The sequence below is a fragment of the Sprattus sprattus genome (genome assembly GCF_963457725.1).
Source record: "Sprattus sprattus genome assembly, chromosome: 9".
In the NCBI taxonomy this organism is placed as follows: domain Eukaryota; kingdom Metazoa; phylum Chordata; class Actinopteri; order Clupeiformes; family Clupeidae; genus Sprattus; species Sprattus sprattus.
The window spans coordinates 14,989,783-15,005,163 of record NC_137928.1 but is presented as its reverse complement, the minus strand read 5'-3'; the positions used below and the strand labels follow the sequence as shown (position 1 = coordinate 15,005,163).

Genomic DNA, 15,381 nt, shown 5'->3' with positions numbered 1-15,381 from the left:
AAAAACACAGACCAACATACAAAACTCAGACCAACACAGACCATCCTTTTACCCCTTTGCCTATAATTACATGCCCAATGCTCTAGGCTACAAAATCAAACAAAAGTTCAGCCTTTTTCTCTTTCCTTTCTTTATGTTTCTTTATTCTTCATGTGGAATTGTCTTCTCTATTGCGGAGCGTTGTTCAAGCTGGCTAGAAACATGCTTTCCAAGGCAAACTCAGAGGGAATAAATCAACAATAGGCACAGACGCCATTGTGCCTTTCTTAAGAAAACAGGGAAACTGTACTTATCCCCTTGGTGACAGCCTTTGTGGTGTATTGTGCCGACAATGCATAGGTATTACTGTGGAACAGAGCAATTTTGTTCAGTTGAATGTATTCTGCTTCGAACAAAAACATCTATTTTCCCATCAACTTTTCATTTGTAACATCGAAATTATGAGCTGATGTTCAACAACAAGCATTATAAATGTCCTTAATAGTTTATTACACTATTATAGACTTCCTTCATGGATGACCTCATAATTGTAAACACTTTTTGGGTTAGAGTGATATTTGGTTGTTTGACTCAAAAACCTCTCTGCAAATTTGCGCTGGCAGAAAACCAAGAAACCTTTGAAGACTTGACATCTAACCTTGACTACTTGCCGAACAAAGCCGTTTCAAGCAAGGGTGCCTCGATTGATTACAAAGATAATGAAAATGTCTGCGGTGTTTACAAGCTCTCAGGAGTCTCCCGCTACCCTATGCCTCCTCTTGTTATCAGACTCAGTCACGGGAAGCCCTCACATTAGGCTAGCGAGGAGAGTCCCTGATTACAATACACTCCCTCAATACAAATCACGATGTTCTAGGGACCATCATCAAAAAGCCAGGGCTTTACAATGCACCATGCGTTAGGTACTCCATGTTCTAGGGCGCTGGCAGTTCAACTTATCAGACAAAACGATTCAACTTTAAAGTGAATTGTTTGTTAAAAAAAAAAAAAAAAAGATGACAAGATGACATAAGAAACTCGATATTACAAAAGTACTTTGTTACTTATATGATGGTTTCTGATTGTGTGCAACCGCCAGAGAAGACCAGAGGATTGAGGGCACCCTATGCAGGTAGTCATATCTGGCCTACTTGGATACTGAATTAACGCAAAAAGCACACAAAATAGTCTCGCAAGATGGCAATGTTTAGTTGTAGCAGTGTGAAAATCTAATGGCATCGAGGCGATCCTCCCCAAAGGTACCAGAGGAAGAAAGTTTGTCATTCGGCCAGGTTTCCAACCTAAAGTCACGTTAACATTGATTCAAAGAGCGCGCACGCCTGCATTATTAATTCAGAGCAAGCCGCTCGGTCCACTATTAACACAGCACTAATAATGGCGACTGCTCAGTAATATTGGGATGTTCCTAAACGAAGCGGACACTTTTTCACACATGTTCAGACGTCACTATGACAACACTCAAACGTGCACTACAGCCTATTTTGGTCGAACATGCTATAGGCTTCCGATTTAGCTGTTATGGCTACAAGCTTACCAACACGCTCATCAAACTGACGTTTTGTGTGCATGAATGTTACGACCTATCGCTGCGAAACCTGTCATGATATAGCCTCCATGGCAATGTCTGTGGATGAATATAGCCTTAACCCTTCAACAGCCGCACAGGCGACACCCGACACAAGGGAGATACAAGAGCCGTGGGAATCCGTTTTTAAATGTGCACTTGCTTAGATCCTTAAAGGGGCAACGACTACGTAGGGAAATCGTGATCTTTTCTCCAGATCTATTATACTACGAACACGCCAATGTTCAGGCGACACCGACTAGCCTCTATTACATTAACATTAATTCCTAACCCCGTGTCGGGTCACTTTATTCCGTATTAGGTGTGTAATTATTTAAAGTGATTCAGTCTGCGAGAGAGGGGGAGACCGCGTGGGATACGGTGGGACCCGCTTTAGTTTATCCCCTCGGATTAACCTCATGCCAACAGACACAGTACATTTGGCGTGCTCGCCCACAATTAATGCAAATTGACAGCTGCACTGAAGCTCAGCGACAAGATAGGAGTTTTGCATTTCATTACTTTTTTATTTAAAAAAAATCCATATCAAACCAATTATTAGACCAACTTCTGCCATCTCCACATTATCTAAAAGGGCAGTGGGACACGCAATATCAAACATCTCAATATGAGTTGGCTACGTCATCTCTATGGTGCGAAGCATGGAAGTTGCTGTGCAAACCAGCTGATCTCCGATGCCGGCGAGCAGTGGAAACCCACTGATTCAGGGAAGGTATTTCAAAAACCGTACGCGCATATTGCAAAGTCATTCGTACAGAAATGATGTAATGCCCCAATGCTCCAAAAAACTCAGGGAAGAAACCCGATCTTCACCCGGCAACCGAGCGCAGTGACCAAAACCCACCCATATAGCTACGCGACGCGACCACAGCGTTTATGACAACAGCCTTAGGAAAATAGGCTTTTTCAACTTTCCCTATTAAAATGATACGTTGGCACATATTGTAACACAACCTGCTTTTTAACTTTTGAGTTACAGTCTGCCCATTAAAATAGAAACGCGCCGGCAAAAATAAATCATGACATAATGCTGTTAGAGGGCTTTCTTCATAGTGGATCAATCTTACGTTATTTCAATACATACAGAGATATCACACGTGAAAATAAACATACAAGCAGAATTACTTACTGTCATATTCTCTGTCAAGGTTCCGATTCAAGACATTTTCAACTGGACGATCAAGGGGTGTGATGTACAAAAATAGAGGAGAAACCAACTACACTTGAGGAATAATTTGAACCCTCAGCAATGGCTGCTAGCCGCGCATATGACAGAAAGCCGGCAAATATACGCGAGCGTCGGCCGCGTTATACATTTCTTAGCTCGTGGAGCCCAGCCCTGGAGCACTTCTGAGTCTGAATTCAAAAATAGACGAGTTCAAAATTCTCCGGCTTTACAGCGTCCAGTTCTGAATCGTTCGCTCCTCTCCCAGTACACACAGCAAGCTGCGCGCGCGCCCTCGCACTTACACAAACACACACACACTCTCTCTCTCTCTTCCTCTCTCTCTCTCTCTCTCTCTCTCTCTCTCTCTCATGTGAAATGGTTCACTTAGACCAGCACCAACTCCCCTATTGACTTGAGACGGTTCATACTTATCTAGGAATTCTACTCTACTGAAGAGTGATCTTATTTATAGAGGACAACTTAAGATTGTACATCGGAGGAAATGCTCCAGCTGTATGGCATGCATACGTGAAGTGCAAGAAACGGAACTACATGAAGTATTTATTATGCATCAATCATTGATAAACGTGAACAGACAGCACTCAGCTGTGACAGGTCTTATATTATGAAGCAGATGCATGCAAACCCTTAAGCCTAAATCAATGTATTTCAGAGAGGACAATTTTGACCCTAAAACACAAAACCATGTGAGAAAGATTACATGTGTGGTACAAAAACCACACAAATTAATCAAATGTGTGCTGGATCTGTTTTTACTCCCAAACATGGAATAAAGAGTATTTTTGAGAACAACGGATAATGTACATATGAATACATATTTTCACCACACAGGATTAAAATCCCCAGTAATGGTGGTGTTTCGCTTGAAAAGGCCCCTCGCTGTTAAGCTTCCTTTAGTCTCTTGAGAAGTGTGAAAATCAAGGGTTCTCTAAAACTGAGATGGTGGAATCACACAAGCCCCCTGCACCACCCTCAAATCTCTGGGGACATGGCTGTAATTACTGCAAAATGGACTCCTAGAAAACTGCCCAAGGCTAGGCCTGTATGCATGTGCAAGTGTGTGAGTGAGTGCATGTGCGTGTGTGCGTGTGTGTGTGTGTGTGTGTGTGTGAGAGAGAGAGACTGTGTGTCTACATGCGTCTGTGAATGACTGTGTGTGTGTGTCTATGTCTGTGTGTGTGTCTGAATGAGTGTGTGTGTGTGTGTGTGTCTGAATGAGTGTGTGTGTGTGTGTGTGTGTGTCTTTGTATATGTGTGGTGGGGGTGTTTCTTTGCCATATGAAGATCATTTGTGAAGGAGAAAGTAAGCTGTCAATCATCTTATTCCCATCTCCCACATCCAGGAATCCCCTGACACATTTAAATGATCCGGACCAGATTAGGTCCACCGTATTACATTAAATTGGGTATAGCGGAGGGATGATCGCTCAGCATGAGCCTCCTTGGAATAAACATGTCACTTCTGATCCTGCAGCACAGTGAGACAATTAACATGGCAATGTGACGCCAGTGGAAGAATACTGTAGTACTGTTTTTTTTTTTTGGTGTTTTTTTTTGCATCTGTCTGATTCTGTTGTTGCAGAGCAAATTATGTGAAGACATTCAAGTTCATGTCAAAAGCGTGTTCCGCGTTTCACAGACGAAGCCTTCAGTCAGAGCAAAAGTGTCACAGAAAGGTCTGCCTTTGATTTACTACGGCATCTGCCAGGGATGGGGGAGAAATAAAGAAAGATGACTGCTTTCCTCAAACAAGTCCTCCTCTTCACCTCTTTTCGATCTGTTCCTCTCAGTCACGGCGGGGCACAGGAGAGGGAGGAAGAGGGAGGAAGAGGGGGATAAAGCGCAGAGCCCGGGGAAACGCCAATCATCAGGGTTCACCTGTTTCTCTGGAGCTTGACGGCGTACGACGAAGAAGAAGAAGAAAAAAAAAGAACCATCTGCCTCTCATCTCCAGCATCTGGACTCCAACTCTTGCCAATCAAGCCTGTCCTCCACTGAAGAAGCTATCAGTCAGCCATCACTGCTGGCCTATTACTGACACGGGGGATAAGAGAGATAGAGATAATAAAGGAGGACACAAAAAGAGAAAACCTCTTTCCAGGGGCTTATCCATCTCAGAGTTGTTTAGAAAAAGTGAGTGAGGGAGGTGGGGGTGGAAAGGGGGTGGGGGTGGAAAGGGGGTGGGGGCGTTAGGGGGGGGGGGGGGGGGGGGGGGGGGTCTGTGCGCTGTGTTGAAGACAGCGAGAGAGAAATTGAAACTGTCTGCGTCGTCAAGGGCTCAGTGAGTCTGACATGAAGTGCCGAGGCCAAGAGTGAAGCTTTAAACCTCAGAAAGACCAGCGGTGTGTCTGTTTGGGAGACAAGCGGAGAGAGAAGAGGGCGCAGCGCAGCGAGGACAAAGACGAGAGGAGAGCAGATGAACCATAGGAGCTGAACACAATATGTCAGAGAGCAGGGGGGTGTTTGGTGTGTGGGTGTGTGTGTTTGTGTGTGTGTGTGTGTGTGTGTGTGTGTGTGTTTGTGTGTGTGTGTGTGTGTGTGTGTGTGTGAGCAACAGACCTTAGATATCTTTCACACAGGCAAGAAGCCAGGCCTGTGAATGAAAGTGGACCTCTCTCCTTGATTAGGTTGTCATGTCGGAAGAGGAAAAAAAAAAAAGATACAACCATCTGACAAACTGTTTCAATCTCTGAAGTCAGTTTCTTTAGGGGAAAAACAAGATGGAAATGAAGCTTGTTTGCAGTCATAGCTTAAGGGGAAGGTGGATCTAATGATTGCTTGCCTGGAGAATTGAAGCTCTCTTTGGGACATGGTTAAACCAAAACTGAACTGACTGCAGATGAGAGAAAAATGCAGGGAGTTTAATCAGTGCAAACGTCCGGGCTCCGAGGTGTCCTCTCTGGGGTGGCCTCTACCCCAGCCCCAGGCTTTTACCCCTGAAGGCCTTTTCATGTTCTTCCCATTCACTAATTTAATTCTGTTAGGGGTGTTAGCAAGGCTGCACTGAGTGGATGGAGACCTCAAGGTCCAGTGATGGTTCTCTGGTGCACACACAAACTATTCCACACATACAGATAAGCACACACACACACACACACACACACACACACACACACACACACACACACACACACACACACACACACACACACACACACACACACACACACACACGCACACACACACACACGAACATGGGATCACATACACACACATACACATCAACAAGGGCACGCACACACACACACTACACACACACCCATTGAAACAGGCAAGCTATGAAGGTCATGAGTGACACTTAGAAGATAGATTGTAATTGATATAATTGAGATGCAGAAGCATGGCCTTTGCTCACTTGATGGCATGCATGTTAATACTGCCATATTCCAAAACGTCCACAAAAACCTTATTTTGTCTCAGAAGTTTTTTGCAAAAAACAAACATAAAAAAATTAACTGTCAGAAGCCGTAAAATTGGAAAGGGCTCTGTCTTTTACTGATCCAAGTGTTATTCACTGCTTGGCAAGCCTCCATCCACTGCTTTCTGCAAGGTGTCAGCACTCCCAGATTTGTGTGTGTGTGTGTGTGTGTTGAGAGAGAGAGTATCTGTACGTGTGAGTGTGTGTGTGTGTGTGTATCAATGAGGGAGAGAGATGGTGTGTGTGTGTGTCTGTGTGTGTGCGGATTTGGTGGCTGTCGGGAGAATTTACAGCAGAGACAAAATTGGATCACGTCTCAGACGTGGCGCGGATGGAGCGCGCACCTGCTGTCCCCTGCACCCCCGTAAAGGGTCCGCTTCAGCAACGAGGCTCTGCTCGCACTGATTTAGTGAACAAATAAAAGACAAAACAGAGACGCACATCTCAAACGTTTGAGGAGACAAAAAGACGTAAACATCTGCCTCTCTTTGTCACCACTTCTGAGGTGTTTTTTGTTGTTGTTGCTTTTGTTGTTGTTCTTGTTTTTGTTGTTGCGGCGAGGACTTTGTACTATGACATCATTCGGGTATGGTCGAGGGGGACAGAGAGAGAGAGAGAGAGACAGACAGAGAGGGATGGAGAGAGAGAGAAATGGACAAAGAGGGATAGGGATGGAGAGTGAGAGAGTGAGAGAGAGAGAGAGAAGGATGGAGAGAGAGGGGAGAGCTGAGGATGAGGGTGCTGTCTAGGCCAATCACTGACCAATCCTGCAGGGTGGGGAATGACAGCCAGCCCTGTGTTTTAGGCTCCAGTGCTGCATCTCAGTCACAAAGGCATGGGCGGGGACCAGTGAGTGGAGAGGAGAGAGAAGAGGGGAGAAGAAGGGAGGGGAATCAGAATGAGAGCAAGACAAGGAGAGAGAGGGAGAGAGAGGAGAGAGATGAGATAAAGGAAGGAAAGAGTGTGAAAGAGATGAAGAGTTTTTTGTTGACTATAAAAACCAAAAAAGTTATTTAAATTCATGTTTAATACACTGGTGGGCAAATGAGTGAGCGAGACACAGCTGACGGAGAGAGAAAGAGGGAGAGAGAGATGGAAAGGCTGGAACAGGAAGCGCTGTATTTCTTTAACCCATGACACAGAAGGCAAAAGTTCATCAGGGGTAATTAATTTGCGTTCTGACTGTGTATTAAACAGTGAATTACTCTCGTGCCACAAAAACACAGAGCGGGGAAGGCTTAGCGGGATTAAGGGAAGGAGCTGAAGAGCAGGGCCATGAGGAGGTCACACAAATATTCTGTAAAACCCTCGGATGATGCATGTGAGCTGCGGAACACAAGGAGACCTAATTGGAACAGACGTGGCAGGCCTTTGAGGAGAGGTGAAAAAGGTACGTGTAATACGTGTGATGTGTGAGGGGTTGGGGGGTGGGGGTGGGTGGAGTGGAGGAACAGTCCCATGTGACTCAACAGGGCCAGGGGAATATGCTGGACGCTACAAGAACGAAGCTTGGAGACAACTGACCACATCTGAGCTGTAGGGGATTCAGAACAGAAGAACAGATAGGCTGATGTGTTCCTGTGGCTCCTCCTTAGGTCCTCAGGTCCAGGGAGAACACATACCGAGGACAGGAGAGCCATACCGGCATATTTGCATTCATATGATTCTATTCCTTTACTATTGTTTTACATTATACTCCTATATTTACATGCATTCCTTAAGCAAACACCTTGCTATGCGTGTGACTCACGGCATGGCACCGATCGACTTGTTTATCAGTGTGGGTGCTCCCTGGGTGTGGAACTTAGTGTTCTTAACAACGTCCTTAGCCTATTGAGCTACAGTACAGTAAGTCACTGTGGATGAACACATCTGCTAAATGAGTAATTACCTCCAGCAAGGAGGTTATGCGATCGGGTCCGTTCATTTATTTATTTGCCCGTTTGTCTGATTGTGGACAAGATTTCTCAGAAACTGCTGGGCGGATCTTTCTGAAATTTTCACAATAGGTGCATATCGGTCCTGGGACAGCCCCATTAAAATTTCAGGAGGATTTGTGTACCGCCTTGCTGGAGGTCAGAAATCTCTGATTGCTCTTGTTGTAAATGCAAATGTAGCCTAAAGGTCAATGTTATAGGAGAATACATGGAGGGGCCTGTGACTGCAGTGTTTTCCTTTTTCTCAGACAGTCAGCTCACTGTCCAGGAGTAATGTGCAGGAGTAATGGTGCTCCTTCAACACGGCACAGGCCAGGTGCCAATCAGGTAAATGAAGCGGTTTTGCATTTTTGGCAGATCTTCCACACATGAACACATGAATTCGAAATCCTGAAAAATTGTCAGTGCACGCATGGAATAAAATCCATTCAACATTGAAAATAGAAAAATAACAATTTCGCTTTCCATCAAAGGATTTCATAATACCCGTGAAATCATTTGCAGTCGATAAGGGAAAAAAAATGCTGTCTCATTTTCCCTTATGATAAATACAATGCAATGCAACGTTGGAGAGCCATCCAGTCGCCTGCTAATGCCAGAGAAAAACAGGCGACTGTGATGACTCACTGAAAAGCTCCGTAATGGAGGAGGGCACCTCTCCAACAGTTAATTCATGGGAAGGACTGCCAGGCTCTTGAGGGTGAGTACATGCCATTGCTCTGCGAGTGGACTGGTGGGTGAAATGACCTTCACCGAAAAACACTTTCCTGCCTGCGGAGTGGTGGGCAACTCCAGTGGCCGTCCAATTATTAGGGGATTATTGGCAACGCGTACGCACACGCTCAAACAGCCACTCAGACACACTTTTAGGCCTGAATCAGGGGGAGTGAGTACACTTATACGTGTATGTCTGTCTCTCTTGTGCAGGGATAAGGCATGTGTGTGTGTGAGTGTGTGTGTGTATGGATAAAGCTTGTGCGTGTGTGTATGGATAAAGCTTGTGTGTGTGTGTATGTGTGTGTGTGTGTGTGTGTGTGTGTGTATTCCCAATTTCCCAAGTATTCCCAGTATTCCCAACAATACAAAACACATGTTTCAGAGTAAGAGATTTTACTGCTGAATAACAGGTTAACTGATCCGCTCTTAAGAGCGTAATGGAAAGCCGAGTCGGGACCCACTAGAGAGACTGCTGTGTGCTGTGTGTTAAGTAATGGAATCTAAACTCTTTGTGGGCAAACAAAGGAAGAGGAAATGTTTAGTCAGCCTCAGCATCCTGTCTGAGGCCTGAGTCAGGACAGAGGTTTTCCTGTCGCCAGGCGTGCAGCAGTGAAACAAACAATCCCAGAATGAGCCACCCCCTAGGACTCCAGAGCCATCTACTTGATTTGATCCTAATTAGCGGGAACCTTTGGCCCTTGTCGCGCTGATTGAACAACTGAATACATTAGAGTCTGGATCTTGAAGGCCTGTCTTTTGGGTGCTACTGAATTTAAAGAGGATCTGTCTGCCACACGCTCACACAAACTCAATGTCACAGATTTATTATAGTATGATCATTCGGTAATGTGATGGCATCGTGATAGACGAAATGCATTGTGATGCTTATTAGATTTGATTTATTCATGCTTTTGGCTTTATTGTGCATATTGGTTTTACACAGGAAAAGAACTGCCCCTCCTGAGCTGCAGCACACAATAACAGCCACAACACGCGCCTCATGTTGCCCCCGGGATCTGTAAATGCCCTCCTTCAGTACAACATGCTCTGTCTGTAGCCCACTAGTGCTAAACACAACAACATGACTGGCCCACCATGCATAATATGTTTAGGGAGCAGTGAGTATGCTTAATGAATGGGCGATGCTTCTGGCATTGTTGAGTGTAATATGTTTAGTTAGTAGAACAGTGTCCACAGGTATGGGCAAAGATAACTGATGAAAAAATAATCAAAATAAAACAGAGACGTGAAGGCAGGCAAACAGCCCAACGCCTAAAATCCTCCTGGCACATGTTCCCCAGCCGATAGGAAAAGCACAATTCTGAAATGGCACTGTAGCTTAGCAACATGGTAAAATATCCATGTCGTTTAGCCAAGGAGTTGCCCTGGAAACAGGTGACTATGGTGAATGTTGTTCTTTCTCTCTCTCTCTCTCTCTCTCTCTCTCTCTCTCTACCATGATGGGAAATGCCCTCGCTGCAAACACATGTTTCTCCCAGAAAAACGACAGAGCACAGAGGGCAGGGAGGACGGAGAGAAAGGAAGGGATGATTATGAAAGGGTTTGAAAGGATGATGACAGTGTTGGACAGGAAGAGGAAGAGGCAGAAGAAGGAAAGTGATGATAGTCCTCCACCTACTGTAAACATTCTATATAAAAGCAACCTCTGGAAACCTCTGGGCTCAGAAAAAGGCAATTCTGCTGTCCCAACATCATCATCTCCATCGCTATCGCTATACCTCACGCTGCACTGACTCCCTGTAATCCGCCTCACACTCCAGTGTCATCACCTCTAGTCTTCCTCAGAGAGAGAGAGAGAGAGGCTACAGTGAGGAAGAGATATGAGAGGCAAACATTTGCACAGGGGCTGAAATACTCCATATGTGTACTCTCAACATCTGTAATGCCAGCAGCCATTCCAGACAACAGCATCCATGTACTGCATCCAGAAACAAACATGGGCAGAGGGACAACCATCAATCCCGTGGACATAATCTCAAACAGAACAATTCCAGTTTCCAGTTCCATGGATGATTTTGCAGGCATGTTATGAGGCCTGGGTAGAATGCAACACCTGCATAGACCAATGTTAGTGTGTTTGCAGAGGTGGGGGAAAAAAACTTGCAGTCAGACCACAAGTTCCACGGATACTCATTTAATAATCATAATAATCACCAGACCTTCTGATAGTGGGCGTATTGAGCATCACGTTTTGCATTAAAGTCAAATTGGATTGGGACCAGACAAGGATACTTCTGATAACTCGCCTTTCACACTGTAATTGGCAAGCACACTTGCCATTTTGAGGCTACATAGATGAGGTGCAGCAATAGACTCTTTAACAAGAGGCAGAGTTCTTCTAAATCAGACAATGAACTAGTTCAAGTGATATAAACCTGAAAAGCTCTCGAATGGATAAAAATGTAAGTATCTCAAATGGGAACAAGTCTCTTATCTATCATTTCGTCTCATTCACTCTTATTTGGTCTGCTGTTGAAAATGTCAAGAGCCATTTACTCGGTAAGTCGGGGATTTTAAGGCCTAAAATCAATTGATGAAATACACTGGTAATGTAGCGATTCTCTGTCCTGTTCATCACATTCATCACACACTCATCACTCATCTCTCTCTCTCTCTGTCTCTCTCTCTATCTCTTCCTTGCTTGCTCTGATTTCAAAGAGCAGACATCTTAGACTAGGTGAGTGGGAACACCCTGTCGTAGAAGAACAAGAGGCATACGGAAATGAAAGTGTCCAGAGGCAGCCGGGGGCGAGCAGACAAAGAGAGAGGGACGCAGACGGAGAATGGACTGTCCCATTCACAGCTACGCTTTCTTCTTTCTCTTACACAGAAAAAGCGAACAAGGAGGAGGAAGAGGAGGTAATCAGACTGCAAAGACCTCTCTGACACATCTATTCAGTGTAAAATAATTCTATTTCCATTCTATTTTAATGAATCATTCGGCAGAGGATGAGACTCTGTACTGATAACAGCCACACATTGTAGTGTCATGGTTGGTCCACAAATGGAGGACAACCACTTTCAAGTACGAGCAACAAACAAACAAACAGGCTTTTTGGTCTGCACTGTCATAAACTCAACTCCTAACAGGTCAACAGTACTCTGTTTTCCACCTTCTCTCCTGTCATCGTCTCAGTCAGCTCAGTGTAGGAGGAGGTGTTCTGGCATCAAGACATTACAAGATCTCTCAACTCCAACACAAAGACCTCTGACACACTCCTCACCTGGCTGCCATAGACATCAGCTCATATCTCTGTTTCATCGAAATAATAATTTGATTGACAATTTTGCGACTGTTTTATGGTATCAAAGATGCAAAAATGATTTTTATGTACAGTATATAATGGCTTTAGTTGTAACCGGTTACAAAAAAAACAAAAAACAAGGGTGCCGTTTATGACGTACAAGAAGTCAATAATCCCAAGGCACTCACATCCAAGAGAGGACAGGTCTCAGCCTATTGCCTTGATGTGGAGGGGGACAATTAGGACCCGTGCTGAATGACAAATAGTACAATAAGGTCAATCTGTACACTGGGTCTCAAAAGTAATTACAGCTGGCAATGAAAGGGCAATGGTTTCCATGTGGAATAATTAGAATATATCACAACGCCAAGATATTGATCACTTGCCTAATTGTTTATGGATGAGAGGCTGGGAAATGCATCAACACACACACACACACACATACACTTGTGCGCACATGCACACGGCAAGATGCACGCATTTGCATTAGCGTGTATACATCAACACACACACACACACACACACAGGCAAAAAACATTTGTGTCAACACAAATAAACTCACACAGGAATACACACACATACACACAAACACACACACACACACACACACGCACACACACACACACACACACACAAACACACACAAACACACACAAACACACACACAAACACACACACAAACACACACACACACACACACACACACGCACACGCACACGCACACGCACACGCATTATATTACATTCACTCATAAACACAATCTGATAAACATTCATCATTGTCACTGCACAATATATATCCAATGTGGCAAATGCAACGGCAACTCCACCCATCGTGCTTTCCTTTTTCAAGAAACTTGCACATTTTCACTGCACCAACATCTGAAGCTGGTGATTATGGGCCAGTATTAACCCATGCCTGTGGAAATGGTGAGGAGAGAACATGAGCTGCCTACCAACCAGTGCCCTCTAAATGACTGCGCCAGGGCAAACCCCCTCACACATACAAATGACTGGACCAGCGTCTCGTGCTCTTTTAGCTCCGGGGAACCATTCTGATTACCACACAGTCCATTTGAGACGTGTGCGTGAATGACGAGGGATGTACGTGGTGGCGGGAAACAACTGAGGCATGGGAGAGGAGAGGAGAGGAGAGGAGAGGAGAGGGGAGGAGAGGGGAGGAGAGGGGAGGAGAGGAGAAGAGAGGGGAGGAGTGGGGAGGAGAGAAAGAACCTTCCCTTTGGAAGGACACACAAGGAGGAAGTGCCGACATCGCTCACGGGGTGACAGGATGTGGGATTTCCCTTACAAACACACACAGAGATGCAAACAAACACACAGACACAGACACACACACAGACAGACACACACACACACACACACACACACGCACACACACACACACACACGCACACACGCACACACGCACAAACACACACACACACACACACACACACACACACACACACACACACACACACACACACACACACACACACACACACACATATACACACACATACACACACACACACACACACACACTGGTTTCCTTTCACAGCCCCTGAACAGACTGACGTAATGTTCTTCACAGTTGCAGAGTCATCTAATACTGCAAGTGAGCCATGCCATGACATTTCAACATGAATACCCCCACACAGAGGACTACAGTTATCCTTGTGTTCTCTGGGTCTCTGTAGTGTCCCTGCTCTAGTGTCCCCCGCTACAGACCCTCTCTATCTCCAGCCCTCTCTGTGCCTCTTCTCCAGGCTTTTCCACTCTTTTCCACTCTTTTCCTTACTTGTCTCCTACTTTGGTTTCCTGGTCTCAACCTCTTTCTTTCTTTCCCTCTGTCTTCCTTTCTCTCTCCCTCTTTCTATTTCTGACACAAATTAGAGACTGTGCCGTTTGTCCCTTCCGCAGGAGAGTTTGTTTTGTGTGTGTGTGCGACAGAGAGCGAGAGAAAGCCTGTGAGAGAGAGAGAGAGAGCGACAGAGAGAGTGAAAGAGATAAAGAGATGAAGAAGAAATAGGAAGATAGAGACAGTGAAAGTGAGAATGAGCGAGACGGGGGTCAGGAGGAGGAGGACAAAATTGATAAGAGTGCGAGAAATAAAGAAAAGAAATAGAAATAAAAGACAGAGAAAGAGAGAAGAAAAGAGAGAGAAAGAGAGAGAGCTGAAGGAGGAGAGCTTTAAAGAAGAGCTTTGTGAGGCAGTATGGCGTTGTTCAACCCCACCTCAACCCATTGGCACACCAGGGTCACCCAGCCTAGCATTTGCATACATTTTCACTGTGCCCGTGTCAACATTATATTAGGTATGAAAAATGAGATTTATGGAGGTGGGCTTGGTGGCATTATTAAATTAATAGTGTTCATTAACATCTTAACGACATGCTATTTGAGGCTGGAAAGGTAGAGTGGGCGAGAGCTTAATGGCACTATCTCCTGAAGCCAGAGAGATTTGGCCCAGTGCTTTATAAAGGCTGCTCTGTCGTAAGGTGAATAGGCAGACCTCAGTGATACCAAGATCTCACTCCGTATCACCATCCTGGAGTTACATTTACAGTTTCTCATTCAGCAGACATTTTGGTCACACTTTATTTGAATGGTTCCCTATAGACTATCTACAGATACTCAGATTATAGACAAAATATCTGTTGAAACTCTGTTAGGGGTTAGAGTTAGGGGTTGGGTTTGGGTTTGGTTAAGGTGATGTTCAGTGAATAATTAGCTGACCTTGAATTTCAACAAATCATCTGTAAAGTCTCTGTAGACAGACCATCCAAAGTGTTAACTGACATTTTTATCCAAAGGGGACTTGCAGTACCTGTACACATTTTGTGCCTATTTAGTTTTTTGGGGCCCTGGTAAAAACATGACCTTTGACCTCTGACCAATTACCTCTGTGCTGCATTTTGTTGAAGCAGTTTTGGATTGGATGAATTTTCTTTTATATGACTCTTCATGCAGTAATATAGCTAGGGCAGATATTGCAACAGCTGAAGGGTTTCAGGACGATAACATGTCTATGACTGATCACACACCAAACTGTATCAGAACTGACCAGAGCAAGTCACTGATCAAATATACAGTAACATAACGCATCTCTTTGAGAAATACATCATGGAACACAGTGTGGCAGCTGTGGTTATGTCAATCATAATAGCTGAGGGGAAGCTTTAGTGTCTAAGGCCCTGGAGTGTATCAGCTTTGCTGGCTCGATTAGGGGTAGGATCCTAGAGAACAGAGGGTGTTAAAGAGCGCAGG

The 15,381-nt window shown here is 44.8% G+C and overlaps 1 protein-coding gene across 1 annotated transcript in view; it reads right to left on the bottom strand.

Moving 5' to 3' along the window:
* schip1 (schwannomin interacting protein 1) overlaps positions 1-3,033 on the bottom strand; it is a 56,778-nt gene extending 53,745 nt beyond the window's left edge. The window contains exon 1 of the mRNA XM_080845378.1: positions 2,715-3,033. Within this exon, the coding sequence (XP_080701504.1) occupies positions 2,715-2,720 (6 nt within the window). The 5' untranslated portion in view covers positions 2,721-3,033. The remainder of the gene's footprint in view (positions 1-2,714) is intronic.
* Positions 3,034-15,381: the final 12,348 nt, after the last annotated feature.